Source organism: Propithecus coquereli, unplaced genomic scaffold, assembly GCF_000956105.1.
Source record: "Propithecus coquereli isolate 6110/MARCELLA unplaced genomic scaffold, Pcoq_1.0 Scaffold329, whole genome shotgun sequence".
In the NCBI taxonomy this organism is placed as follows: Eukaryota; Metazoa; Chordata; class Mammalia; order Primates; family Indriidae; genus Propithecus; species Propithecus coquereli.
Window position 1 is genome coordinate 2,052,660 of NW_012148941.1, and position 27,107 is coordinate 2,079,766.

General features: G+C 39.3%; 1 protein-coding gene across 2 annotated transcripts in view; it reads left to right on the top strand.

Annotated features, from left to right (window-relative positions):
- NHSL1 (NHS-like 1) overlaps positions 1-27,107 on the top strand; it is a 132,574-nt gene that overhangs the window by 51,962 nt on the left and 53,505 nt on the right. For both annotated transcript variants that reach the window (XM_012650493.1, XM_012650492.1), the window contains exon 2: positions 15,179-15,331. In XM_012650493.1, the coding sequence (XP_012505947.1) occupies positions 15,179-15,331 (153 nt within the window). The remainder of the gene's footprint in view (positions 1-15,178; positions 15,332-27,107) is intronic.

Consider the following 27,107-nt stretch of genomic DNA (forward strand, 5'->3'; position numbering starts at 1 on the left):
GACTGTTGATCTTAATCCTCTTGATATTATTTTATTTGCTGAGATGTGAAGGATTTTTCTGTTGTGTTTTCTGCTTCCTGTTTCGAGCCTCTGCGTTGCTGATGGGGAAGAGTTAAGCTTGTCATTTTTACAAAGTCGGTGGCCATTATGCACTATTAGCATTATTGTTTTGATTACCATTTGATTTTTCTCAAATTCTATGTGGGTCTAATTATGTAGGCTCTGCAATCAACATGCCTCCCTTCCCTCCAGCTGGGTCCTAATTGTATTGCCCTCTAGTAACAGGGAAAGCCAGCGAGCCCGGAGGTGCTTCTGTGCTGTCAGTCCAGAAAGCTACATTGTGAAACCCTGGCTTTAGAAATAGTAGGGTACTAGAATTTACAGATACTGAACAATCTATCTTCATACAGTAATCGATGGTTTTGCTTCTTGTTGTTTGCTCTCATTTGTCGTTTATTTATTAAAAATAGTCTTATCTTTCTGAATTGAAAAGAAACATCAGTGAAAAGAACACGAAAAATTGAGTTTAGAGAAAGGTTTTATTTACATAAAAAATCTTTGACTGACTGACTTTAATGAAAGTCCTATACTTTCTAGATGAATTCCAGATAGCATTTTATGCCAAGCTTTCTTTGCTTTTATGCTTCTCCTCCAACCTAATTACAAAACCTCGGTAGCACTCGTGCTTAATAAGGAACTATGGTTTTGCTGTTTGAAGAATTCTGCTGCTATGTATTCAGTGGTTTAGGACAAAGTAAAAAATTTTTTGAAAAAAACCCAACACTAATCAAATAAAATATTATGCTCACCTAGACTAACCCTTTCCCTTACTAGAAAACCAAATACAGTTGGAGACTTTTAACTATAGGTATTGCTGTCAGTTCATCAGCAAACCAAAGTGGTCTGTCTTAATTTGCCTCATTTTCATTTTGCCTTGAACCAGCTGTCCTCTCCACAAAAGCAGTGGGGCATACCAGCCTATTAATTGTAGCATTCTTCTTAACCATATGTGAAACAACACAAGAAATCACAGGAAACAAGATGAGCCTGGTTGTCCTTTTTCTCTAAACATTTATACTTATTGATCATTCACTGGGAAGAAATTAGGCAAAGATAAATGTGATTTGCCTTTGGTCATTTTAAATTAATTATGTTTTGTATTCTTAGATAGTGTGATTTCAGGGTCATCTTCTCTCCAAATGAAAACACTCTGTTTTGGATTCCTTTGTTGTAAGGTTTTACCTTTTAGTTATAAATTGATATGGATTTTCTCTTAGCCCTAGTTACTCAGTTAAATGTTGCTGCCCCATTATGGTTTCAGAAATGTTTTGTATAGCTCCTTAATCTGAGCTTGGTTACAGATACTAGGTATTTCATGAATATTCACAAATCATTATGGAGGTATGATATCAACTTTGCCCAAAGTGAGGTTCAAAGGGGCACAAAGGTTATAAAATATGGTCTTTCTAAGGTGGAAGAAAAGAAGGATATTCTTTTGAGACGTGACCACAAATGAGAGCCTGCCAAACCAGAGGGCTTTCTTTCTCAGGTCTTCTGTGAGTGACAGCCTGGAATCGTTTTCACATACCAGTATTTCATTGAGTGTCATGGTGTCTCCTGTAGGTGGCGACCTTCTACTTCATTTTGTCAGTTTCCTCTGGTATTTATTAGAAAGTCTTCTAGAAAATTCCTCTTAAGGATAGATTCCTTGTAGGTTTTATAACACCATTAATCAAGCAGGTCCTTGATAATATCCAATCTTAAAAATACAAGACAGCTCAGAGTATAAAGCACTTTAGCTAATCACGAGTCTTTTAAATTAGATCTCTAGGATCATGAAATTATACTTGGGCTTTTCATTCCAAAATGAGATTTTCTTTTTCTTCCCTGAAGATTTTAGAAGAAAGGTTGCATCAGTTTTTTTCTTTTCAAATTTTAAGATTCATTTTCTTTTAAGTTATTTTTATTGGAAGAGTATATAATTATGTTAAATTTAAAAAGCACAGAAAATATATTTTAATTTCCAAGTGATTTAAAATCATTCTCTTCTCTAAGATGTGCTAGACCCTTTATAGTCATTCAGAAAATGTGTTTTGAATGACTGAATCGGGAAAGGTAAAGCGAGTTAACTTTACAGTTGAGCCCATCATTATGTGGCTCTGCTCATATGTATCTTTCTCTCCTGAGATGAGCCTTTATTTACCTAATATAACCTTTGAGAATGAGTTAGATGAATCAGCACTACTTGGGTAGATGGATTAGGGTTATACAACATGCCACGAAGAATAATTGGCTCAAGTATAAGAGGTTACAGTTCATGAAATTATGCTCTTTCTGCAAGACAGACATAGTTCACTTTGGGGGGAAGTTATCCTTGAAATAAAATGACATATTTTTGAAATACAGAGTTACTAAAGCCCTGTCAAGGAATGCTTCTTTATAAAGATTAACATTTGAATTATAATTTGAAACATGAATAGAGGCATGTCGAGTAGATCAGTCAGGGACCAAGCCTCCCCCGTGGATTAACAGCATGTGCAAAGACACAGAGGCAGAAATGAGTTTTGGATGGTTGCATCCCCCGTCTCACGGCCCTTGCCCAGTGAAGGCAGCAGGTAGCACGGCGTACTGAAAACTGCATTGCAAGATGGAGAATTCGCTCCGATGCTGGGTAGCTCTGTGATCTACTTCAGGTCACTTATTTGTCAAATAAAGGGAGTGGATTCAATGTTCCTGATGACTTTCTTCAGCTCTAACTTTCTGGGGGCCTATGAAGTCTCCCCTTTTTGACTTCCCCATGTTCTATCAGTACTCACCATTAATTCCAACTTCAGGCCCGATCCCCGTCAGAAAGCTCTCCCCTGTCTGTCCCACCTCATTTCCACAATCTCAGGACAGTCTCTGGACGATCCCAGCCCTGCGCTAGGGGGACTGTGTACCTTTCATCCCCGCAGGCATGGCTGCACTTCGAATGCTGTGTCAGCAGGGCTCCCTTTGTGTTTTGGACTTTTGATTTGGGTTTCTTTTTTGCATAGCATGTTTTCTGTCTGCCTCGCCTTTCATTTGTTCAACATTTGTCACATGAATCTTGTGGCTTGACTAAACTAGTCACAGTGATAGCAGACGTTTTGAAATTGACCGAGCAGATGGTAGCAATGGTATTGGATTAAATTATTAACTAGGATCCACAGCAGAAGCCTTTAGCTTCAACACATGCAGAGTGAAGAGTGTTTCCTAGCATCAAAATTAACTGGCAAAGTGGATGCCAGATCAAGTTCTTTCTAAAGAATTGATACATTATCATCTATTAAGGTTTCCCATTGGGTACCCAACCATTCCCCCCACCCCATATTGATGAAGAGAGAGATTTCCATTTGTCTTTTTTCCAATATGTCATATGATTCATCATTAAAGATTAATTCAGAAGCAGAAGAAAGGAAAGATCATTGTACCAATGAAGTAGAATATTGGTGATTTTTAATGTACTTCTATAAAATAACATGATTTATGGGACAGTTAAAATAATTCTTCTTGAGTATCTGTTATCAGATATATATTTTCATTCTGTGGACAGTATCTCTGCAGCATTACCTTTTAAACGTGTGTGTGTGTGTGTGTGTGCGTGTGTGTGTGTTTACCTCATCATGCAACTGTAAAAATGCATAAGTGTGAGATCATACCCATGTATATTCAAATTTTCCCACTTGTCTAAAAAAGACTTTATTGCCGGCTTATCCAAAACTAGTATCCTATCCAGGATCGTGTTTCTGGTTGTAATGTTCTTTAAATCCCTTCTAATCTGGCACATTCCCATTACTATTATTCATTATTTAATCTTGACTTATTAGAAAGTCCAGAACAGCGTCATGTCTCACTTTAAGTTAGGCTGATTGCTTTCCATTTTTCTTCTAGCTCTTTTCTTTCCTGTGAACTGGGAAAATTTAACTTGTCAAAAATGTTCGACTTAAATTTACCATAAGTGATGCTTACACTTGGTATTTAATCACATCAGTGGGCACATACTATCAGTTGCCACCATTAGTGTCTGCCGGGTGAGGGAGGTGGCAGGGTGGTCCTTCCACTGTGGTTGCTCTAATATTCCTCTTACGTGGCAGCTCTTCAGTAATGACTTAAACCTGGCAAGTAAATCAAAGAAAGGTAGAAGGTTTAAATACCTAAGATCTTAGAAGATAAACAATGAATTATATTTTATTATAAGTGTATCCCATTCAATATTTGGGACATTGTATATAAAAAATTATTTTTTGTCTTTCTGAAATTCAGTTTTATCTAGGCATCTTGTATTTTATCTGGCAGCCCTGTTTTTAAAATTTACTCCCTTACTTATATATGTATTGATTGTATTAATTTACCTGCCTGTGTTATTAATTTTTTTGGAGCTTTAATAATTGTTATTTTGATAAATAAGAATTATAGACTATCCACAATTGCTCTCAGTGTGAAAGTGTTCATAAAAACATGAAACATAATTCTTACCTCCAAAAGTTAAAGTAATGGGAATATTTTGTTCCTTAATAAACAGGATAGGACTAAGCTATCTCTAAGACATTTTTATGAATATTTATTAAGTAGATGATATTAATTTTTAGAATTCTAAAATCCCTTACTACTAAGGCATTGTACATTTTATTTTATTGGCCCAGAAAGCTTGTATTGTACCCTCTGCTGTGATGTTTTCCAATGCTCCTATGAGTCTGAAAAGCATAAGAATGAATGGGTGTGTCTGTGGATTTCAAAATTATATTTCAAGTATCTTAAATTGTATAAAGATGAGTACATCTCAATTAAAGTCTTCTACTTTAGATGTTAAACTGTATTTTACAAAATGGCCTGAAACTAATTAACAAGCAGTAACAGCACCATTTATAGATAAGTTTGGGCTGAGAAATTTTCTATTTGAAGAGCTAAAATTCCTCTGAGAAGTGCTTCTGGGGATACTTCAGTACATGGCCCTGACCTGTTCTGTTTGATTTTTCTTTCCCTTCCCTCCTCTTCAACTTGGAAGAACAGCGATCTTTATTGATTGTATATTTGATTCTCAATTGCTCAACCATTCAAATTTTGTGTAGTTCAAAAGATGTATACATATGATATAAATATGCCTTATTTCTGCCTATAACTCCTGTGTACAACATTTGAAAGTATTCTCTTTTAACCAATATTGTTTAACAATGTTTGTGAAAGTTTCTGGAGTCAAAATCAAGACTTTTAGTGCCCTGACTGCATTTAGTGCACTGAGGAGGGCCTGTGGTCTTGTGTCAGTGGGGACTGGGGAGGGGGAGGTTGTGAGGAGGGGGATGGGCATGGCTGGATCCATGACTTCCGGAGCCTTAGACAGCTCTGCTCTTAAGAAGCTTTTAGGTTTAAAGATATAATCTTTGTCCCTCATAAAAGTAGTGACGGTGTATGCTAAGGTTGTACTAAAGATGAAAGCATGGGTGATAACAGAGTCATTTATTAAATGGCTAGGGTTTAAATTTTTAAACTTTGTACCTCAGGTATATTTGGTTCCTGAAATGTTCACAGATTGTCACACATTGGCTAATAAAACAAAGGAGTTATAGAAAGAGAATCCTAGCTGAGAATGAATTCTGACCTTCTCAACTTTTGTGTGGATTGTGGCACTGTTTTCCCAACCTGTCCCTGCCTCCCTGCCCATTCACTTTCCATTTAGCACCAGGGATCTGTTAATATACCACACTAGCCCTACAGCTTTCCTTTTTAAACTCCTGCAGGCATTCCCTTGCCTTCCACCTACAGCCCACTCCCTGTGGCAGCAAGGCCCCGGGTCTGCTCTGCCTCTTCCCACCGGGCTCTCCCTTGACCTTCCCCAGAGTGTTGGGAGACCTTCCTGCGTCCTCCTGTCCTATGCTTTACCTAAAAATCCCGTCTTCTATGTTCTCTAATAACTGGTCCTCTTCTAAATGAGGAAGGTGTGCTTTATCATTTTTCTGGGAACTTCATGGTCATATCCCTCTCCCTAGACTTAGTCATTATGTTATTATTTTTATCTGTCTGGGTGTGTCTCCCTGCAGCACCCCCTACCCCCATCTGCTGTGAATTTCCTAAGGTCAGAGAACAGCCGAGTTTGATTCACTCTTAGCCTGGATACCTAACACAAGGCAGCCAATAAGTATTCCATATCAAATTGTTGAACCATCAAACATAAATGCATAGTTATGGTTAAAATTTTTACTTCGTACAACATTCCTCTATCTCCTTACTAGTGTGTCGTATACTTTTGTATACTTCTGGGAAGTAATCAGATAACCGTAAAAGTAATCACATGGTGCCTGGAAAAAAATTTAAAGTGTTGATTAGAATTAAGATTTCATTTCAGTGAAATATTAAGCAGAAGAGCTGAAACTTTATGAATAAGGATATAAATATTACATAATAGTGGTGGTAATAGAATTCCAAAATCCTGAACCAGGATAAGCCACCAGGATTATTCAAGTGATGTCACAGCATATTTTTCTCTGGAACATTTGACAACATTGTAGAAGAACAATGATTTACTCTTAAATATTTTTATTATTTGTGTGTCTTAATAAGGACTCTTGTGTGAGGTATATTAACGTGAAATGTACTAACTAAAGAAGTCTTTTCAAAAGTTAAGTGCTAATGAGAGAGGAATTCTTGTTTCAGCTCTCATTTGCATTAGCTTCTAAATCTCAGTTTTCCCATTTTTAACTGAGGATTAAACTTACCTGTCTGGTTCATTGAAAAAAATACCTTTAGGCCGGCAAGGTGGCTCACACCTGTAATCCTAGCACTCTGGGAGGCCGAGGCAGGTGGATTGTTTGAGCCCAGGAGTTTGAGGTTGCTGTGAGCTACGCTGACGCCACGGCACTCACTCTATCCCGGGCAAAAGAGTGAGACTCTGTCTCAAAAAAAAAAAAAAAATACCTTTAGCCATAACAGAAGTAAGAAAGTTCCTGAGAAGCAGTTTGGGTGAGGGAGCAGATTGCCCTAAATTAGATATGTTCAACTTGGGATAATGTGAAATTTGAGTAGAGATTAGCAAATGGAACTAAGGGACAGGTGAATGATAATGGAAATGAAGATTGAACAGGATGTTTAAAGGCAGTAGCTTAAGCTATGAGCCAGCAGTCTTTTTCTCTAAAGGTATAGATAGTAAATATTTTCAGCTTCGAGGGCCATATGGTCTTAGTTGTAGCTACTCAACTCTGCTGTTACAGCCCAGGAGCAGCCTTAGTATTTAAAGAGATGAGTGCGGAAGTGTCCCATTACAACTTTATCATTGGACACTGAAATTTGAATTTTGCATCATTTTCACATGTTATGAAATACCCTTCTTCTTTTAATTTTTTTTCAGCCATTTAAAATGGGCCGGCTAGATTTGGCCTAAGGGCCATAGTTTGCTGACTTCTGCCTTATACCAACAAAATCATTCAAGTTTCAAGGGGGAATAAGTAAATAGCATAGGACAGAGGTTTAAGGACTAGATTTTTGAAGCTTGTTTGGAGGTGTCAGACCCAGAGAAGGAGCAATCAGATGTAGGAGAGGAACTAGCGTGCTACCGTGTCAATGAAGAAGAGTTCAAGGGGTGAGTGGTTAGCAGTATATGATTAAGAAGGTAATTAGAAAGATAAGGAGAAAGAAAAATACCGTTGGTAACTAGTTAGAAATCCACCGATGACCACTGAGAATTTTTTTAAAAACTCTTAGAGATAGAATGTTAGGAGATAGAAAAGACAAATATGTGAATAAAAACTGGAAGCAGGGAGTTTAGAGCAGTCATTGAGGGGGCCGGCAGGTTAACTCTGAGACAAGTAGGAAGACAGCTGTGGAGTCTGCATGGTTGATAACCTTCCGTGGAAGCATGACCCTTTATTAAGCTTCAGGCTGCTTAATAATCTCTTGAGATTTTATTCATAGACTTAATAATACACTTACATATGCTTACCGCATACCAGGTAGTGTTCTAAGGACTTTATCAGTTATAACTCTTTCAGTTGTCATAATAACCTTGTGATATAAATACTGTTGTTCCATTTTACAGATGAGCAAACCAAGGCATGGAGAGGTCACTCCTCTAATAAGTGACTAGTGACATGAATGGCATGGCTTCAGAGTTGGCAGTTGGGCTCTTTACTGTGCTGTGCTTTCACATGTTCCATATCTAGGATATTAGAACTCTTTTTTGTTTGTTTTTTGGGTTTTTTTTGGTTTTTCCTTTTAACAATGCCAATCCCCCTTTTTTTTTTTCAGGCTAAGCTTGTTTCTTTTTTTTTTTTTATTTCAGCATATTATGGGGGTACAGATGTTTAGGTTATGTATGTTGCCCTTGCCTCCCCACTCCCCCGCAAGTCCAAGTTTCAAGTGTGTCCATCCCTTGGATGGTGCGCATTGCACTCCTTGTGTATTACTGTTGCTATTCTTATATGGCTGAAGTTGGAATAGGAAGTACCATGGATTTATATCTTTTCTATTGAATGAACAGATTGAACAATTCTATTTTATTATTATTTTATTTTATTTATTTTTTTAAGAGACAGGGTCTCATTCTGTCGCCCATGCTGGAGTGCAGTGGCACCATCACAGCTCACTGCAACCTTGAACTCCTGGGTTCAAGGGATCCTCCTGCCTCAGCCTCCTAAGTAGCTGGTACCACAGGTGCATGCTAATTGTGCCCACCGACATTTTAATTTTTAATTTTTTTTTGTAGAGTTGGGGTCTCACTATGTTGCTCAGGCTGGTCCTTAACTTCTAGCTTCAGGTGATCATCCCACCTCAGCCTCCCAAAGTGCTGGGATTACAGGCATGAGCCACTTTGCCCAGCCTAGATTGAACAATTTTAAAATACTGGCCACTTCCATAAAGATATGGCTCTTCAAAAAAAACACAACATTAAAGTCATGCAGATTATATGATGAAGACACTTCCCTGTTCTCATGCTTATATGAAGGTTATAAAGAGATGACAGTATTATTGGGGAAAACTTGATAATGAATAAGCTCTTATGAAATACAACTTAATATGTAACACAGTAAATGTGATACTTTATTTCGGTTTATTACTTGAAGATCTGGATTTGTGGACTTACAAGGCAGCATGGAATAGTGATAGAGCATGAGGCGCCCTAGGATGCTGGGACGGAAGCTGCTTCCTGCCCCTGGGTTCACCACTGACTGGTGTGCAGTCAAATACAGTCAGCCCTCTGTGTCTGAGAGTTCTGCATCCATGGATTCAGCCAACCACAGATTGAAAATATTTGAAAAGAAATGAATAATAATACATCAATAAAAAATAAAACACATTTTAAAACCAACACAATATAACATAACATTTACATTGTATTAGGTATTAAAAGTAATCCAGAGATGACTTAAAGTATATGGGAGAACGTGTGTAGGTTATATGCAAATACTACTCCATTTTATATTAGGAACTTGAGCATTCGTGGATTTTGGTATCCAAGGGGGGGCTCCTAGAATGGATTCCAAGGGCCAACTATGGCGGCATTGTCTTTCCACAACTGTGGCCACTTATTATCAGACATAACATTGAGCAAGAAAGGAAATAACTCTACGCATGACTCTTACTACAGTTTATTTTCTAAGAGGGGGAAGAGCACTTCGCTAGTCCTGGTGGTTTGGAAATGTGTCTCAGAACCTGAAGAATACCTCTCCCTCTTTAAAACGAGAGTTAGTAGGATTCATCGTGAGAGTTTTGTTTTCTTGCCATCACCTCCTTCAAGGTTTTACTCAAATCTCACCTTTTCAATGAGGACCACCCCAACTCCTATAATGCTACAACACGGCCACCCTACAGCCCTCAAACCCTCTTTTACCTTGTTCAACTTTTTTCTTTTGTCTATTGCGCTTATCACCTTCTGATATACCATGCAATTGTACTTATTGTCAAATAATGTAAGTCCATGAGGGCTGGATCTCACCTGTTTTGTCCAATGGTGTATCCCATCTGAATGAAAGAATGGCACTTATTAATAGTATAAGTGCTCAGTATTTATCTTTTAATGAATGAGTCTATGTTCAGATGCATTGTTGAGTACATGAAAAGCTACATGCTAGGGAGGATTGAGCATAGTTAGGGTTTGTTTCCTTGAAAGAAGTTTCTATTTTCAACTGGAAGTGTGCATGGTGACACTTACCCTGAAACACTTGTGCATTATGAATAGGAGTGTTTCTGCCCAGAACTCTACCTGTCTCTGATGCAGTGAGCAGAACGAGATTACTCCTACAGATAAATTTGTTTTCCAAAGGGGAACTTTGCCCACCAATTTAAGGCAGTTCTAGAATCTGACATACAGTCTCAGTTGTTTCTCATTGCCATCTGGCAATTTAATTGCTTTAAAGCTATGCATAGGATGAAAGAAGACAAATTGGAAATCTGTGATAATATGCATGGTAATATGGTAATATTTCTATTTTCTTTATTTTTTGGGGTGCTTTTGTTGTTCAAAAAATAAGATTAAGGGGATAAAAAGATTTGAGAAGGAATCATTCCAAAGCTTTCCCTAGAGAGAGCCCCTTATATAAATTTTATTCTTTGACTAAGAGCCTTTGTTACAAACTAAATGTTTTGAATTAGTGGATTATTACATTTTTCCATTCAGTTGTAAGTCTGGCCCAAAGCTATGAAAAAAGAGGTTGTCTAAATTGTTTCAAAACTGTCTGGCCATGAAGTGGAACTGGGGTGAGATGTGAGAAGCATTTTTTCCTTTGTCCCTCTTCATAGTATTTCCTGATCTGTGTTCTTCTTTTTGTTCCTGTCCCTTTGCTACTGGAGTGTATGTCTCTAATGCCTGTTCATACCCCATTTCTGATTTCTCCATCTCTATTTGTGTTTTCCCAGTACTCTGCTGTTATTTGCAAATGGCAAAAGTACTAGAACTTGGTAACTCCATACAGTATATTCAAGTTAAAGAGTAATTACAAACATTACTTAAGTAATGTTTGTTTGAGAGTACCACAAGGGGAGGACGATTGTGGAATTCTAAAAACTGGGTGCTAAGGTGAGAATTACATTTAAAATAAAGATTAAAATGATTAGGATACTTTATCTAATTTCCCATTTGGAATGGGGAATTATATTTTTGGGTTTTTTTTTTTTTTTTTGAGAGTTGTGGCAGCTAGATGTAAATACGCTCACACTTTGGAATATACAATGATTCTCAATCATGGGCAGTGAAGGGTGGGAAGGCATCCTAATTTGCACAAAAATGCAACCAAGTCATCATTTGCAGCTCCTTGGAGATTCTATTCTAAAGTTTTACTGCTTGTACATGTTCCTTTGGTATGGGAGGCAGAGCCTAGGGGCGTGGTTGGAAAACAATAGTTTTGCTTTTTTTCCCCCCTAAATCAGTTCAAATCCCATGCACCCTGAATTAACTGGAATTGCTCTCAGGCTTGTCGGCCCCTGTAAAAAGATCTGGAAGTTCATAGTGGCCTAGTGAAATAGGGAACACGTTTGTTTCATCTTGACTTCTGTCGAGGAAAATCTACACTATTTTTGTAAACTCCAGAGAGGAGAAACTCCTGATCTGTTGGAGAGAAACCAAATGAATGGGCACCAAGGCACAAAGCCTGATGGGGCTGTCATGCAAATAAGAACCGTGATTGGCTTTCCCTTTCTTTCTGTGGCACGATGTCACTGGCTGCTCTCAGCCTTAAAGATTAGGTTTCAGTGGGAGTTTTTCAGGTTCAAGGACTGTTAATGGTTTGTAACTGCCTGACAATAAGCTCAACCTCAAAGTTACATCAGCCTGGGCAGATGTCTGAGGATATGAGACCTGGGTTAGAAAAGTTACAATCTGGAGCAGAAGGACACAGCTTGCCACCTGCCTGCTGGACTGAGCTTTTAATGTGATTTAAATTTCTAAGCCCTATTTAAGCGTCCTGGAAATGGTGGTCTTCATTAACACAAAGATTAAGTCTTTCATTAAACTTTTTAAGAAGAAAAGTAAGTAGTTCCTTTTCTCCACATTCCCTGTTGTGTGTGTGTGTGTGTGTGTGTGTGTGTGTGTGTGTTTTACGTCCTGCTTCATCCTTTTGTGTGATGAAATTAGAGTGTGAAACAGCATAATTAGCATGAGTTAAACTCTGCTCTATATCAGGCTGTTTAAATACCTCAGACTTTTGTAACTCTGGGACAGTATTATGTGATCTTAGTATGTCTGATTTATTTATGGTTGGGGTTTTAAGTGAATTCACTTCTTTTGTGCTTCTCGAAAGAAGTCTTTTGAAGAAGGAGGAAAACCCTCATATTTAACTTATGTTTCCCTTGGTACACAGTGTGTGGTTTTTTGATTCTTTGGCCAAATGTGCAGCTAGGCAAGGGAGCCTCTGTGTAATATATCACATATTTTTGGTGGGGATAATCCCCTAAAACTCCCTGGCACTCTCTGTTAGGCATTTAAGAGCCCGCGGACAAACCGTCTAGACTGATCAGTGATTGTTGTAAAGTACAAAGCTTTTGTGGTGTTGGCTTCATTGTGTACTTAGTGTTGGTTTAAATTTCTTTAATGCAGGTGTTTCTTCATTCTCTGAAAATATAATTTTTGTAACTATATGGCTTTGTTTTTACGTAGTTGGTGGTTTATTTTAATTTTTTGACCAATGACTTAAATTGGATACACGTGCATGAGTAGGGACATTGGTAAGAGAAGCTTTGGAGAAAGCAACAAAGAACAACACTCTCGGCTCCTTTTCTGCAGCTCCCTTGCTTGACGGCTGTTTTTGGATGGACAGATTACAATCTGCCCTGGCGACAGTGAGGTACACCAGGGAAGACACAACCGCTCTTTCATAGAGGCTAGTTGGTAGCTGTGCAATGGGGCTAATGGTGTGATTATTACACAGTCACGGATGCCATTACTTAGATTTGATTGTTAATTGGCAAATAGGAAAAATTTCAATTTTCAATGTTTTCTAACTGTGAAGTATGGTAAGTCCATCTTTAAAATAAGTGGACGCCAGCATAAAACACTGTAATGAACTCTGGATACACTTTAGGGGACATACAGCAAATGTGGCCCCTGTGCCAGAGTCTCTGAAACACAAATGAGAGTTAAGTCAGGTCTTTGTGGATTTTACATATTAAGATGGATAGTTATATGCACCATGCAAAGCAATCGTTCCATGAGATTGTGTGAAATACTGGGTGCCTAATTTACAGCTGCTATTGTCAAACATCGTGTGCAGAAAGCACACAGGACATTTCTGTTTTTAACTTGTTATCTAGTTCTCAGTGTTTATTTTCTTATTTAGCAATTTATGGATCCTTTAAAAAATGAATTATCTTTTCAGATTCATAGCCTTATAAAATTTAGCTGTAGAAAAGATGGTATATGGCAGGGGTCCCCAAGCTATGGTGAGTTGTATACTTATTTCATTGTATATTACAATGTAATAATAATAGAAATAAAGTGCACAATAAATGTAATGCACTTGAATCATCCTGAAATCATCCCCTTGCCCCCCATCCCCGGTCCGTGGAAAAATTGTCTTCCATGAAGATGGTCCCTGGTGCCAAAAAGGTTGGGACCACTTGTGTATGGGGTGAGAGCTAACCTGTGGCCCAGATTTACAGGAGCTGGGAAAGGCACAGTTCCTCCTCAGTGACGGTTCTAAAGTTTGGACCCCTTTACAATAATTTTCACTCTCCCTGCCACCACCATGCTTTCCACGAGTTATTTCTTGAGCTGAGAGCTTTATGCATGTTAGTTCATTTCATCTTCAGAACAGCCCTAATAACTGTGTTATGGGGTATGTTTAGTTAATTTAAAATATGTTCAGATAGATTCAGTAGTTCATGCATGCTTTTCCACTTTGCTTTGAGAATCTGGCTTGTGTCCTAGTTTCCTGGTACATGTTGTGCTGTAGAAATGGGTCTGCCCAGTGTGAACTCTATAGCATAGGTCAGACGCAGGGCAGATTTGCCCCTTACGATTCGAGTGTCTGCTGGTTTTACGGGAGTTAGACTTGTCCCTTCAAGTAAATGCCTCAGCACAGGGACTTTCTCCTATACTTCTCCAGTCTCTCCCATGCCTGGGTCACGTGGCAGATTTATAGAAAGTATTAAAAAATTGCTGATGAATTTGCTTTGGTGCTGTCGGCTTCATTTGGGGCTCCACTGGTGCCCCAGCTTAGGTTGTGTGGTCAGGAAAAATGAAATAAAGAGGTCCCAGGCCTTAGGGGGATTAAAGGAAAATTATTATAGAGATTTATCTTAGTGTCAGGATTGCCTATCATTTCCCCCTCTAATGTTTTGGTATCTTTTGTGTTGGGAAAATTCAGTTGGATTGGATTGTGTTGGGAAAAGTCAATCATATTGTAATTTTTTTAAGAAAACATTTTAATATACAAGTATTCCTTGAAAGCAAGAAATGCAGAGAAAATTTTATAGCTCAAATGGACCTCCACATCTGTTAGATATGCATTTAAATGTATTACATTGAATGTTTATGCTTAATTTTTAAAAAAATGTAATTGAGTTCGTAACAGTGATGCTTTTTAAATAATACATTAGAGGGGGAAAATTTGGTGTCAACCTCCTGGTAGGAAATTTGTTTCTGTCAGGACTATCTAACATTTACTGATACAATGGCATTATTATATAACTGAATAACCGGTATTTGTTGTGGTGGGATTCAGTAGGAATTGGACATCTCTATCAATTTTGTCAGTCCTTTTCTGACATTAGAGTAGAGGGAGGACCTAAAATTCTGGAAAGAAATTAACTGAGCAAATAATTCTACGAAAACGTTGTATAGAAGATGGGCAGTTTCAGCTTTTCCTTTACAGACTTTTAAAACACTGTGGGCAAAACCCCTGGAGTCTAAGATTAAATCTCTTTTTTATTTTTTTAAGGCAAGCATGAAATGAGGTTTATTGAAGAGAGAAAGATAGGGTTATAGGGCAAGAGTGAGATAGAGGTTTATAGGGCGAGACACATACGCCACAGATGACGGCAGGACCCATTGTCGCAGCAAAGGGAGAGCAAAAGGAAGGGCACGAAAAGGGCTAAATCTCATGTAGAATTTGCTCCATTTTCCCCTGGCTGGCCCTTACCCATCGAAGTGTTAGGCACCAAAACGCCATCTTGATGTAATATATTTGCAGCCACTGAAGCTTAATTTAACACTTGCATTTATTCTTTCTTTTTCTAGCGGTTTCCAACCTAGATGAGGAGAGCCGCTGGACAGTCCACTACACTGCTCCATGGCACCAGCAGGAGAATGTGTTCCTTCCCACCACAAGACCCCCTTGCGTTGAGGACCTGCATCGCCAAGCCAAGCTCAACCTCAAATCAGTATTGCGGGGTAAGATAGCATCCTCTGTGAGCTTGTTTTCTGGGATTACTGACTATTAGAATTAAGAGTATAAATCTGATCTCTATCTGTAAAAGATGTATTTATATTGAATATATATAGTATGCCACACCTTTATAAGATATCATAAATATAACCTCATACATGCCTAAATGTTCTGGTCTCTGCAGAAACCTGCCTGTTTACAGATATGCAAATCTATCTTCAAAGAGTTCATTCCTGCTTAAAAACACTTTAGCATGTTTAAACCACCAGCACTAATTTGATCCAAATAAACCCCTGCTGACATATGGGACATTTTGCCACTATCTTTTAAAAAACCATTGTAAATATTCAAAGCAAATTTGTTTTTCTGAACAAATTTGTTTGTTCTGTTTAGTTCAAGCTGGGTGGAAGGAGGGCTTGTATAGAGACCTTGAAGAATTGCAAAATGGTTTGACTTGTGGGAACTTGTGTGGTACCCAACTGGGCTCCTCTGATCATAGGTTCTGTCTGCAGATGGGCAAGGTACACTGTGGTCTGTAGAACATATAGAAAGAGTATATTCCTATACCTAGTTTAAAATCCTTGTTTTTATTCAACTTATTGTGTGCCAAAAGGGACTTCCCAAAGGTGAAAAGGGAGGGATTTCTTCAAAGAGGAAGGAATGACTTGTAAAGTTCAGACTTTTTCTTAGAACAACAAAACAAAGTTCTTATTATAACAGATGCTGCTCCTATCAGATTTCTCCAACCATGTAATATTTTGGACATAAGTATACAAAAGAAGTATTTGTTATTGCTCTGAAATTTAATTTGACTGGGCATCCTATATTTTATCTAATTGTGGAAAACTTAAATCTGGGAGAAATTCTGACACTGACTCAAGAAAAACCCAGCATGAGGACCCCTCTAATTTTTATGGTAATTTTTACTTGTACATCAGTCATTTATTAAGTGATTCATTCTATAATGTACTACTACTAGTAATCATCCCTATGATTACTAGCTAACATTTATTAAACACTTAATGTCAGGTACTGTTCTAAGCCCACTAAATGTATTACCTCACTTAATACAATAATCCTACTGCTTACTATTTCTATGTCTAGATGACAAAACAGAGGTACAAAGATTATAAACTTGCCCGAGATCTCCATGGTAGTTAGCAGTAGGACCAGGATTTAAACTTGGACAATGTGAGGCTGTGGAACTCATATTCTTAACTGCTACACTATACTGCCTTTAACAACTATTTGTTGGAAATCTGTTATTCTGGCAGAAGTGCAGAGTACAAAGCAGGTCTTAGCTCTCAAGGAATTTATACTTGTATCTAAAGTGCAAATCACAATATGAAAAATAGGAGATATGCTAAAAATTGCTATATGGGAATTTACAGGAACAGGTAATTTCTGTTTGGAGAGAAGGAATAGCTATCAATAGATTCAACATAGATTTGGTATTCTGAACAAAACTGTCTAAACATTTCCGATCATGGCGCTATTTTTCTTCCTTTAATCTTTTGTGGTGGTTATGGTTATGGTTATATTATTAAAATATCTCCTGTATCTTACATTATCTTCTTGTATCTTATAGTCTTGGCATTGGACTGTCCATAAATGAGGGTATTATTGGGTTCCCATTTTCATTTAGCCTGAGTAACCTACATGCTTAGTGATTACAATCTTAAATGAGAAGAATGACATTAGTTGGGCTCATTTGTGTGGCCTTGGAGTTGTGCTTTGAGTTTGTTGCCTTCATATTAGTCCCTTACTGTATCTAAACCCAACCAAAATATCTTCTAGATCCCTATAGTTACTGGTGATTTATCTTTACTAAATTTCAATGAGGATCTTCTCTACTTTTAGCTCACCTTCCTCCAGCAAATAGTAAGAATGTTAAATGGCACTGTTCCCAGGACAAATCCCCCAGGCTGTGCCTTGTTAGCATTTCTCTGCCTGGCTCCTGAGCAACAGAGCCCTGCGTGGTCTGGCTTGTAGAAAATGCTTTTGTGAAAGTATTTGTGAGTTTGAATATTCAGGCTCAAGTGTTTTTTGATCACTCTCCAGGAAATTGTGCTTCACTACCTATTTCATGTATTTTCAAGTTACAGATCAGGACTTTTCTTCCCTTAAAAAATTGAACATATATATAGAGAGAGACTTTTCTGCTTTTATTTTCTTTTTGACTACATAGTACATCCCTGTGAAATATCATCCCCATTGGTTTTGCCCAAACTTGAATTTTATTTGGGTAAGATAAATGCTTTCATAATTGCTTTAATGCCCTAAAATGGTTCATCAAAGGGATTTATTATTAATAAAATTAATAACTTTGGAAATTCTTGGAGCTCACCTTTTGAAGTCTGGATTTTAAAACTCCTTAGGAGATTTTTAGATAAGTAATGAATTTATGAACAGTGGTTGGGAAAGATGAAATGAGAAAAAGGATCTGAAGTTCTTTTAATCACGTGTACAGAACTTCACATGCCATTTCCCCTATATCATCTTAGCAACCTGAGATAAACAAAACCTGAGTACAGAGAATTTCTTGCCTCATTATCAGTGAAGATTAAAAAAAAAATCCAGTCCCTAAATAAGTGGCACTATTAAGGTTTGATGTTATATAGTTTATCTAAGTTAATTCAGTCCCCATATTCTCTACTTAAAAATATAGAAAAGTAGCTAGTTATTCATTGTAAGCAATCTATTTTGTACCTTCTTCTATTTGTATTATGACTTTGTCCACAATTTTAAGGAAGAAATGCCATTCTTTAATGTTAAACAGATTGTTACTTTTTCATTGTCATTAAATACTCATTGTATGAATTATTCTGTCAGTTTTTATGGGGAGCTGGGCTCTACTCTTGAGAACTATAAAATGTAGAAGGAAATGATACAGCGAGTACTACTAAATTAATATGTAAATGTTGTAAGCATATACTTTTTAAAGGAATGTGGAAACGCTTAGCGATCCATAGAGTGACTGAGGAAGGCATGGGTTTACTGGAAAATGTTTTATGAAAAAGCTAAGTTTGAGTTAGTAAAGAAAGGCAGATAATAGACACAATTTAACTAGTATTTGAGCATCAATTCTATACTCTGCCAGGAGTTTTAAAATGAACTGATAAAAGTTCGTGGGTCCCCAACTTTACAGAGCCAAGCTTGCTGTGCTGTGTCAAGATGGAAGTCAACAGGCAATCGTGTGTGGGAGGTGTGCATGAGGTGCCAGGGACACACAGGGAGAGAGGCTTAGTTAGTGGGAAAAGAAGATTATTGGGAGATGTGCGTGCCCCACTCCACCGTCCCATTCCCCCACCCCTACATGGGACAGGAGATGGTCTTGCAAGATGTGCAAAATGGCACATGGAGGAAGCTGTCTACTGTGTGCAGTTTCCTCTGCTCTAATCCAAACACAGTAGAAATCTTTTGTATTAATAATTACTGTTGTAGTCTCTGGAGAATTTGATAAAACTTGGTGGTCACATGTCTTGGTTTTGTTAATTTGTTATGTCATATAACATTAACAGTAACGATTTCCTGCTAATGAAGATACAAACATGTACACGTTGAACAACCCTAATCTGAAAACCCAAAATCCAGAATGCTCTATAAAGTGAAACGTTTTGACCACCAACATGACACTCGAAGGAAATTTCAGATTTTTGGATTAGGGATGCTCAACCAGTAAGTATAAGGCAAATATTCCAAAATCTGAAAAAAATCCCAGACACTTCTGGTCCCAAGCATTTTAGATAAGGGATTCTCAACCTGTGCCTAGATTTAAAAATAGTATTTTGATATTTAGTTCAACAAGATATCTGAGTAGCAATGAATAGTGAATTTTTTTAAGATGGATCTCACTATCTATGAAGAATTCACTCAGCTTCATACTGAATTTGCAGGAGAATTTTCTTCTTTTTATGTCCATAATTGTTTGAACCCTGCATGAATGTCATTGTAGATAACTGTGATATAAGTAACTTATATCTAACTAAATTTTTATCTGCATAGTTTTTGGCTTTGCTGAAAGGGCCACAGTTAAGTGGAAGGGGGAAATCAAAGGGTAGGGTAGGTATAATGAGAGGCTCAGGTTTTGTTTCTTTATAACCTGTAGACCCCATTTGACAATTATGAGCATGTTAAAGGCTGAAATAAAGACACATCATTTTTAAGACTTCATCCCCAAAAAGCCCAACTTGAGAGAGAGAACAACATAATTTCTCACAGTATGTTTAACAGGCAGTTTAGTTACTGTCTCTGTGTACATTCCTGCATGAATTAGTTCACAGAGCATCTGTTGTTGGTATCAGAAATGTTCTCTAGTCACAGCTCTTTTTTCAAGAAATACATTTTAGCAGGTCAGCTTGCTCTGGGCTCTAGAATTAGGAGTTGGGTGCAGGGAGGAGTGCCGAATCTGGCCTGTGTTCATTCACAGCCAGAGGGTGGCATTTATTATATCTGGAAGGAGAGGAGTTGAGGATTTGCAGTGTGAAGAAACGACAACGATTACCAAGTGACTAAAAAGAATTGTGTGTGTGTGCACACACCAACCTGTTAGCATTAAAGAATGGCGTAGCTTTCCTAAAATTATGGACTAGGTTTCCAAGTAGTTCTAGCCAGGTTTCTCTGACAGTTCCTGACACCCGACCTTATATGAAGGCAACTCATCTACCTTTCATTGTCGTGAAGCCTCATGGTTCCCTTGTGGCCTAGACAAATAGGTTTGTCTTGGGAGAGGTGGTGGGTTTCTCCCTGGACGTGGTGAGGAACCTTGGCTGTCTTATCTGTCTGGGACACATGGGTCCCTAAGGATATCACAGATGCCCTCTGTCTTTGGTTATAGATTATCCTCTTGGGGGGTCCTGTGGCACTTTTCACAGGACTGTCTGGGAGATGATTTCATAGGTGGGGCCTTGTGGACATGGGTTGAGAGCTCTCTTCCCTGGAATGACGCGTCTGCCCACCACGTCAGACAGGCTCAGGATGAACATCTGCTTTGCCCACCTTGTGCTAACCACATTGAATTCTTCATGTTTTTTTCTTTTTCTGTCACTTAAAAAAAATGACATGTGACATATAACACAGACAAGTACATAAAACATGTACAATTTAAGAACTAATTATAAAGTGAACATCTACGTAACTATTATCTAGGTCAAAAAATTGAACATGACCTAAACTCCCCAGGCTTCCTGAGTCATGCTTGACTCAGGATGGAGATCAGACAATTTGTGATCTCTGTGTTCCCATCTAAGGTCTAAAGTTCTTATTGGCCTCTCAGTACTTAACTGTTTCAGGGTGATATGTGTGAAGTTTATTGACACAAAGATATAACTGACTGCCGAGCAATAAGTCCTAACAAGCAGGGTTGTGTAAAATCAAGTTTGTATTGACATAAGAATTTTCTAAGCGCATACCGCAAGTGAGGCACTGGGCTGGATATTGCACTGCAAAGATGATGATGGTGCTTTGCTCGAAGCTTAGAGCCAGCCACGGAGATAAGGAGTATGTGTGACTAACTCATGTCCAAGGTTGATGGTGGTGGTATCGTGGAACCTCACCCTGCCCTGCCCCTGGGTGTTGTCTTTTAAACATAAACTCGTTTAACTCATGTTGTCCTTAAATCATAATGCGTTTTAATGTCATGCCTCTCCCTGGTTAGAAATTCTTCACCAGCTCCCCATCGCTGACAGGATGACACCTAAGCTCTTCGGCGTGCAAGAGCCTTCATGACACGACCCGTTTTTCTCTCCTCATCTGCAAAATCACCCATTTTCTCCAGGCGTCTCTACCCTCTACCCAGCTGTGTTCTCCACCTTGTGCCTTCACATGGAAGGATAAAGTCCTTCAACTGGAATGCTAGCTTGTCTTGCTTTCTTTTCTCTCCACCACATGTCCCAAGCCATACCTTTTCCCTTCTGAACCACCTCTCTCACCTGGCCAACTCCTATTTCTCCTCAGAGAGTCATCCTGTGGGGCCGGAGCCCCCAAAAAGCTTTCCTAGCCTCCCCTGGGCAGCGCCAGGCAGCCCTTAACTTTTCCACACATCCCCACAGAACCTTACACTCCTCCATTAAACTGCTTCTGATATGCTGTGTGATTGTGTTTACACATTTATGTCCCCGCCTGACAGCAAGACCCTTGGGAGCAGGACCTTGTCTTTTCACTTGTATGTCCCCAGCACACAGTCCAGTGTGTAGCACTGGAAATACTGTTGCATTCATGGAGGTCCGTCCTGTCAAATGTTTGGAAAGGTCTACAACTCAGGAGAGAGATCGGAATCAAAGCCAGGACTGGAGATGACGTGGGGGTGATGAGATTGGGGATGGCGAAAGCAAGGGGCTGGGAAGGAGCAGTTGATAAAAGAGCACCTGGGAAAGAAGAAAGTCAATCAGGATGAGGCTGTGGTCAGGGTGCTCGGGGACGGGGAGAGAGTCATCAGAAGCAGGGGCCGTTGAATTGGCCACTGGTGACCTTAGAGCAGTTTCAAGGAAGCCTTTAAATTAAGAAGCCAGATTTCATGAGATAGGGATTATTTTTATAAGCAGAAAAACAATGAAAGTATTTTTTTAGGAAATAAAGATGAATAGGGAAAGCGTGATGCTCATGCCTGTAATCCTAGCACTCTGGGAGGCCAAGGCGTGAGGATCGCTTGAGGTCAGGAGTTCAAGACCAGCTTGAGCAAGAGCAAGACCCTGTCTCTACAAAAAATAAAAAAAATTAGCCGGGCCTAGTGGCTCACACCTGTAGTCCCAGCTACTTGGGAGGCTGAGGCAGGAGGATCGCTTGAACCCAGGAATTTGAGGTCGCAGTGAACTATGATGACGCCACTGCACTCTAGCCCAGGCGACAGAGTGAGACTCTGTCTCAAAAAAAAAAGAAAAGAAATAAAGGTGAATGAATGGTGCCAAGAAAAGCAGAGAGGGAAGAGACAGACGGTGGCTGAGGAGAGCTAATATTATTACTTGTTTTAAAAACTAGAGCCTACTGCAACATGGTTGTAGACGAAAAGAACCAACTGGAGGGAAAAAGATCGCAGATATGAAAAGAGAATGGGAGCATGTTCCCTGAGGAGGCAGGAGGCAGTGAACTCGGGCAAGGTACGGGATGGGAGGTTGCAGCTTCTGTCTCCCAGAGGGGGACGTGGGAAAGCGTGTTTGAGACGGGGCCGGAGAATGTTGAGGCTGTTCTTCTTAGGCAGTGTAGGAGCCCTGACAGAGACATGGCCTCGCTACGTCGTTCTTTGGCGAGAAGGATGATTTTAGTTGGTGCTCTGTCTCTCGGTTCTTGTGAATTTGAGTAGGTTGACTTTTCAAACACAAGTGATTATTTTTAAAGGCTTTTTAAAAATATATTTTTTATATTTCATTAGACTCTTGGAATTTTTGTCCTGAGGGAAAGTTGCCCAGCCTGATGAAACAGTGGATTAAATTCCCTACTGAGAAAAGAGAAGAGCAAAGAGCAAAAAATGTGGGATTAACAGAATGGAAATTATGTACAACAGGGGCTGTTTAATTTCTCACGTCAGATCTGATGGCTCACAAAATTTTCTATACTACCAGCTACTGCTCTGAGGATGCTAACCCTGAAAGAAGTGCATGGTTAACCTGTGAGAGGGAGATCAGATGCAAGAGCAAAGGAAAAATGAACAATCCCAGCTTTTTCAGATAGTTAAAGAGACATGTTGCCCTTTTTTTAAAATGGTAAGCAACACACAAAAGATAGAATGGCAAAGACAGTCATTTAAATGATCCAGGTCTTAACAAAGCACTGTGGATTGTTTCAACAAAAGGCTTTTTGTTTTGTTTTTGTGTCCCGTAGCCAGTCTGCTGTTTCAGCAATTCTATTTTAACTCTTGATAAAGTAAGTAACTTGAGTGGCTTAGTATTTCACTCAGTGCAGCATGAAAATGCTACACTGAAGGCACTGTGGATAAGGTTTGTTATCTATCATTGATGGTACAACTGAAGTCTCTGGCGTTGGCTTAGAATCTTTGCAGGCGATTTGATGTTGAGTAACCTTGGTGATGCTCCTTGCCTGCCAGAGACAGGGCTTTCTAATTCTAAAGTGAAATGAGATCGCCTCCAATTTGGCTGGACTCTGGTGGTGCTCAGCTAGAACTCGCAGACTCTTAGCACACTTGCATTAATCATGGGTATCAGAAAGCTTTCACCTTAATTTAAATCAGATTTAGTTCTTCAAGCCTTCTTAAATTAATCTGGGCATGTGAAGAGAAGAAATGGTTTTCTGCAATGGCAAATGGCATCTTAATAGTAATTCTTGCCATGGTGTGCAATGAAAAACAAAGCTAACAGTTTATCCAATGGCTTCAGTTTTAATATTTAATTCTTAAGTTTTGGGGGAGGTTTTTATTTCACTCTGATAGAAATTAACCATAGAGGGAGAATGTTAATCAAAATGGCCTTTTTTTTTTTTTTAACCCTTCTATATAAAATGAGATTGCCTAGGGTGTTTAATGTCAATGAGATGTTGGTCTCCTCATTGACATTAAATAGGAAAGATGGGGAAGGGGGGAGGCCTTTTTCCAGTATGTGTTAATACTAGTCAACAAACTGGTTTCCAGTTTGACTGCTGAGCTGATGACTACAATCAGTAGTGTATTCCCTCTGTGTTTCTCCACCTTCCCCATCCTGGTCCTTTTATTGTGCCAAATATACTATGTAGATTGAAACAAGAAGTTACTTGGAATTGTGCTAAAATAATTTTTAGGCAGTCTGCCTGTCATTCAGTTTTCTTCTCCCCCTGCTAAGAAACCCATCCATTCATTTCAAAGGTGGCATTCTATCACCATCTCTCTTCCCTCTTGCTCCTCCCCTAAACTTGTCTGGGAGCTTTCTCTGAAACTGCAGCTTTCCTGTGGCATCTGTCCTGCCTGGCCAGAAAGCTTTTGGGAGTTACTCACAATGCAGTTAGCTTTTTCGTTCTGGATTTGGTCAGTTTCCCTGAAATTCTACTGAGACTTGGGTAGATAATAACCCCGATCGAGCACTGAACATCATCTTCCCTGTCTCATCCTGTCCCACCCACTCTTCCCCCATCCTCTTATTTCTGAAATATATAAGAAGGAGCCTATTTAATGGGAGGGCATTAAATTCTGTATTGATGCTGGTCCCAGCCCATGCCCCGCCCCAAAAATATGCTTAATAAACCCTGAAGACATGGACTACCAGATAAATAGGCAGGACATATGCCTTGGGTTAATTAAGGTGGAAAGTGTGGCTAAGGATAAAATCCACCTTGGTGTGAGGGATGCGGCCAGCACCTCTATCATATAATCACAGTACCCTTCCAAGTACGCTGCTGCACAAGTACAGATCATTCATTCATTTAATGAACTCACTGAGCACCTGCCAGCCACCCACACCAGGCCAAGTCACATAAGGCTTAGAAACCATTAGGGAGACTTTGGCTTTCACTTTCAGGGCATGGGAAGTCACTGGAGAGATTTGAACTAAGGAGTGACATAACCTGACTGATCATTTTAAAGTCGATCAACCTGGTTCCATGTTAAAAGTTCACAGTAAGAAGGACAGGGTGTGGGAGTGGGAGACCAGGTGGAGGTCACCATGCTAAGCAGGTGAGATGGTGGTGACCTGATCAGGAAGCTTCCCCTGCACCTGGAGCTGAAGTGGGTTGTTAAAGTCAGTGCAAGAACCCTCCAAGCATTTTAAGGAAATCTTGTCATGTAAGGTGCTTCTACAGTAGCAAAATTAAAGCTTTTCCTGAAACAAAACAGTATTCTTTAAGGGCCAAAAGCAGATGCCGGATATAGCATCCCCCCAACCCCCAGTTGGTCTGTACGCTATCAGCTAAGTTCTTCATCCTGGGTTTCCCATTAGGTTATTATTGAAGAGTGTGGATCATTTGTGACAAAATAAAAGAAACAAACCAACCCTCTTTCCTCTTTGGGCCTTTTGTCATTTCTCATGAGGAATAGATAGGAAATCTCCAAATACCAAAATTCTATTGCCCTCTTCAGGAGCCCTGCCTGCAGTCCTCTGAGCAGAGAAGACTCCTCTTCTGCCTTCACCTCCACCCAGATGGGTAGCAGGTCGACCCCCTTGACTTTTGTTTCTGCTCCTCCCCGGGTATTTACCACACTCTGACAGTTTTGTCATAGTGTGGCTTGCAGGCCAGCAGCGTCAGCACTGACTTGGGGACTTGCTAGAAATGCAAGTTCTTGGGCCCCGCCCCATGACCCTCTGACTCAGACATGGACGTGTACCCGGCAAGGTTTTTAACAAGCCCTCCAAACAATTCCCTTCACCTTAATTTGGAAAACCACCGCTCTGTAAATTGGCATGTAAACATGTTTAATCAGGCAGCTAAATTGTAAGCACCTTAAAGGTTGGAACTAACCCTTCAGCCCCACCATTCGTTACGAGCTGGGAATCGAACACACAATTACTCAATTTCAGAGTTTGAGCTCTTAACTGCTGTTGTTCCTCTCTCTGGTGGGTAGCAGCAGGTGACTCGAGAAACTCGGTTTTGATGCCCCTGCCTATTTATTCTGTATTCTCTCCAAGTATCTAAAGAATATTCAGAGATTTAGAAAGAAATGCCTGGCCAAAGCCCGTCAGGAGACTCATAGAACCCGTAGGTTGGAAAGAAAACATGATTGTCACCAGTGTGACTTCCCTTTTTCCAACTTTCTGCCGGAATAAAAGTCTGGATAACTTTTTCCCCCTTCTTAAGGCAAGGTTAAGACTCATTCCCTTCAGGAAACTTCCCTTTTCCTTGACACCAGGATGGTAGTTGGCATGTTTTCTGATTGGCCCTCTTTTTCTTGCGTCACCTGCAGTTAAGCAAATTGTACTCTGGAACATTTTGTCTTTATATGCGCCATTAAGAGATGAGATACTTACTCTTAGAACCTTTAGAATGGCTTGGGCTTAATCGTTAAAGCCACGTAATTTCTCTTTATCCTCTCATGTTTTATGTTGTTTTGAATGCTACAAATTGGAGTGATGTGATGCATTTATTAGTGGTTAAATTTGAGTTTAATACTTGATATGTAATAGCATGCTTTTATGCTATTGTAAGTATTCCTGTGTAACTGTATAATAACTCTTATGAAAGGAGGGAAAAGGAGAAAAGGATGAAAAATTAGTCTAATAATAAAACAAAGGGCATAATTTTTTTAATTTTTTTTTATTTCAGCATATAATGGGGGTATAGATGTTTAGGTTACATATGTTGCCTTTGCCCCACCCAAGTCAGAGCTTCAAGCATGCCCATTCCAAAGGGCATAATTTTTTTTTTTTTTTTTGAGACAGAGTCTCACTGTGTCGCCCGGGCTAGAGTGCCATGGCATCAGCCTAGCTCACAGCAACCTCAAACTCCTGGGCTCAGGTGATCCTCCTGCCTCAGCCTCCCGAGTAGCTGGGACTACAGGCATGCGCCACCATGCCCGGCTAATTTTTTCTACGTATTTTTAGTTGTCCAATTAATTTCTTTCTATTTTTTGTAGAGACGGGATCTCGCTCTTGCTCAGGCTGGTTTCGAACTCCTGAGCTCAAACAATCTGCCCGCCTCGGCCTCCCAGAGAGCTAGGATTACAGGCATGAGCCACCACGCCCGGCCCCGTGGCATAATTTTTTGAAACCTATCACTTAAAATTGCTATCAAATTATCTAGGAAAAGATCTGTGTTACTTCCACAGTGTCTCTAAGATTTAACACAGCCTTTCAACTCCTTTAGTACGCTACAGATAACTAAGTAACTTAAATGTTTGAACATGTACAGTCTCTTAATTATTAATAATGT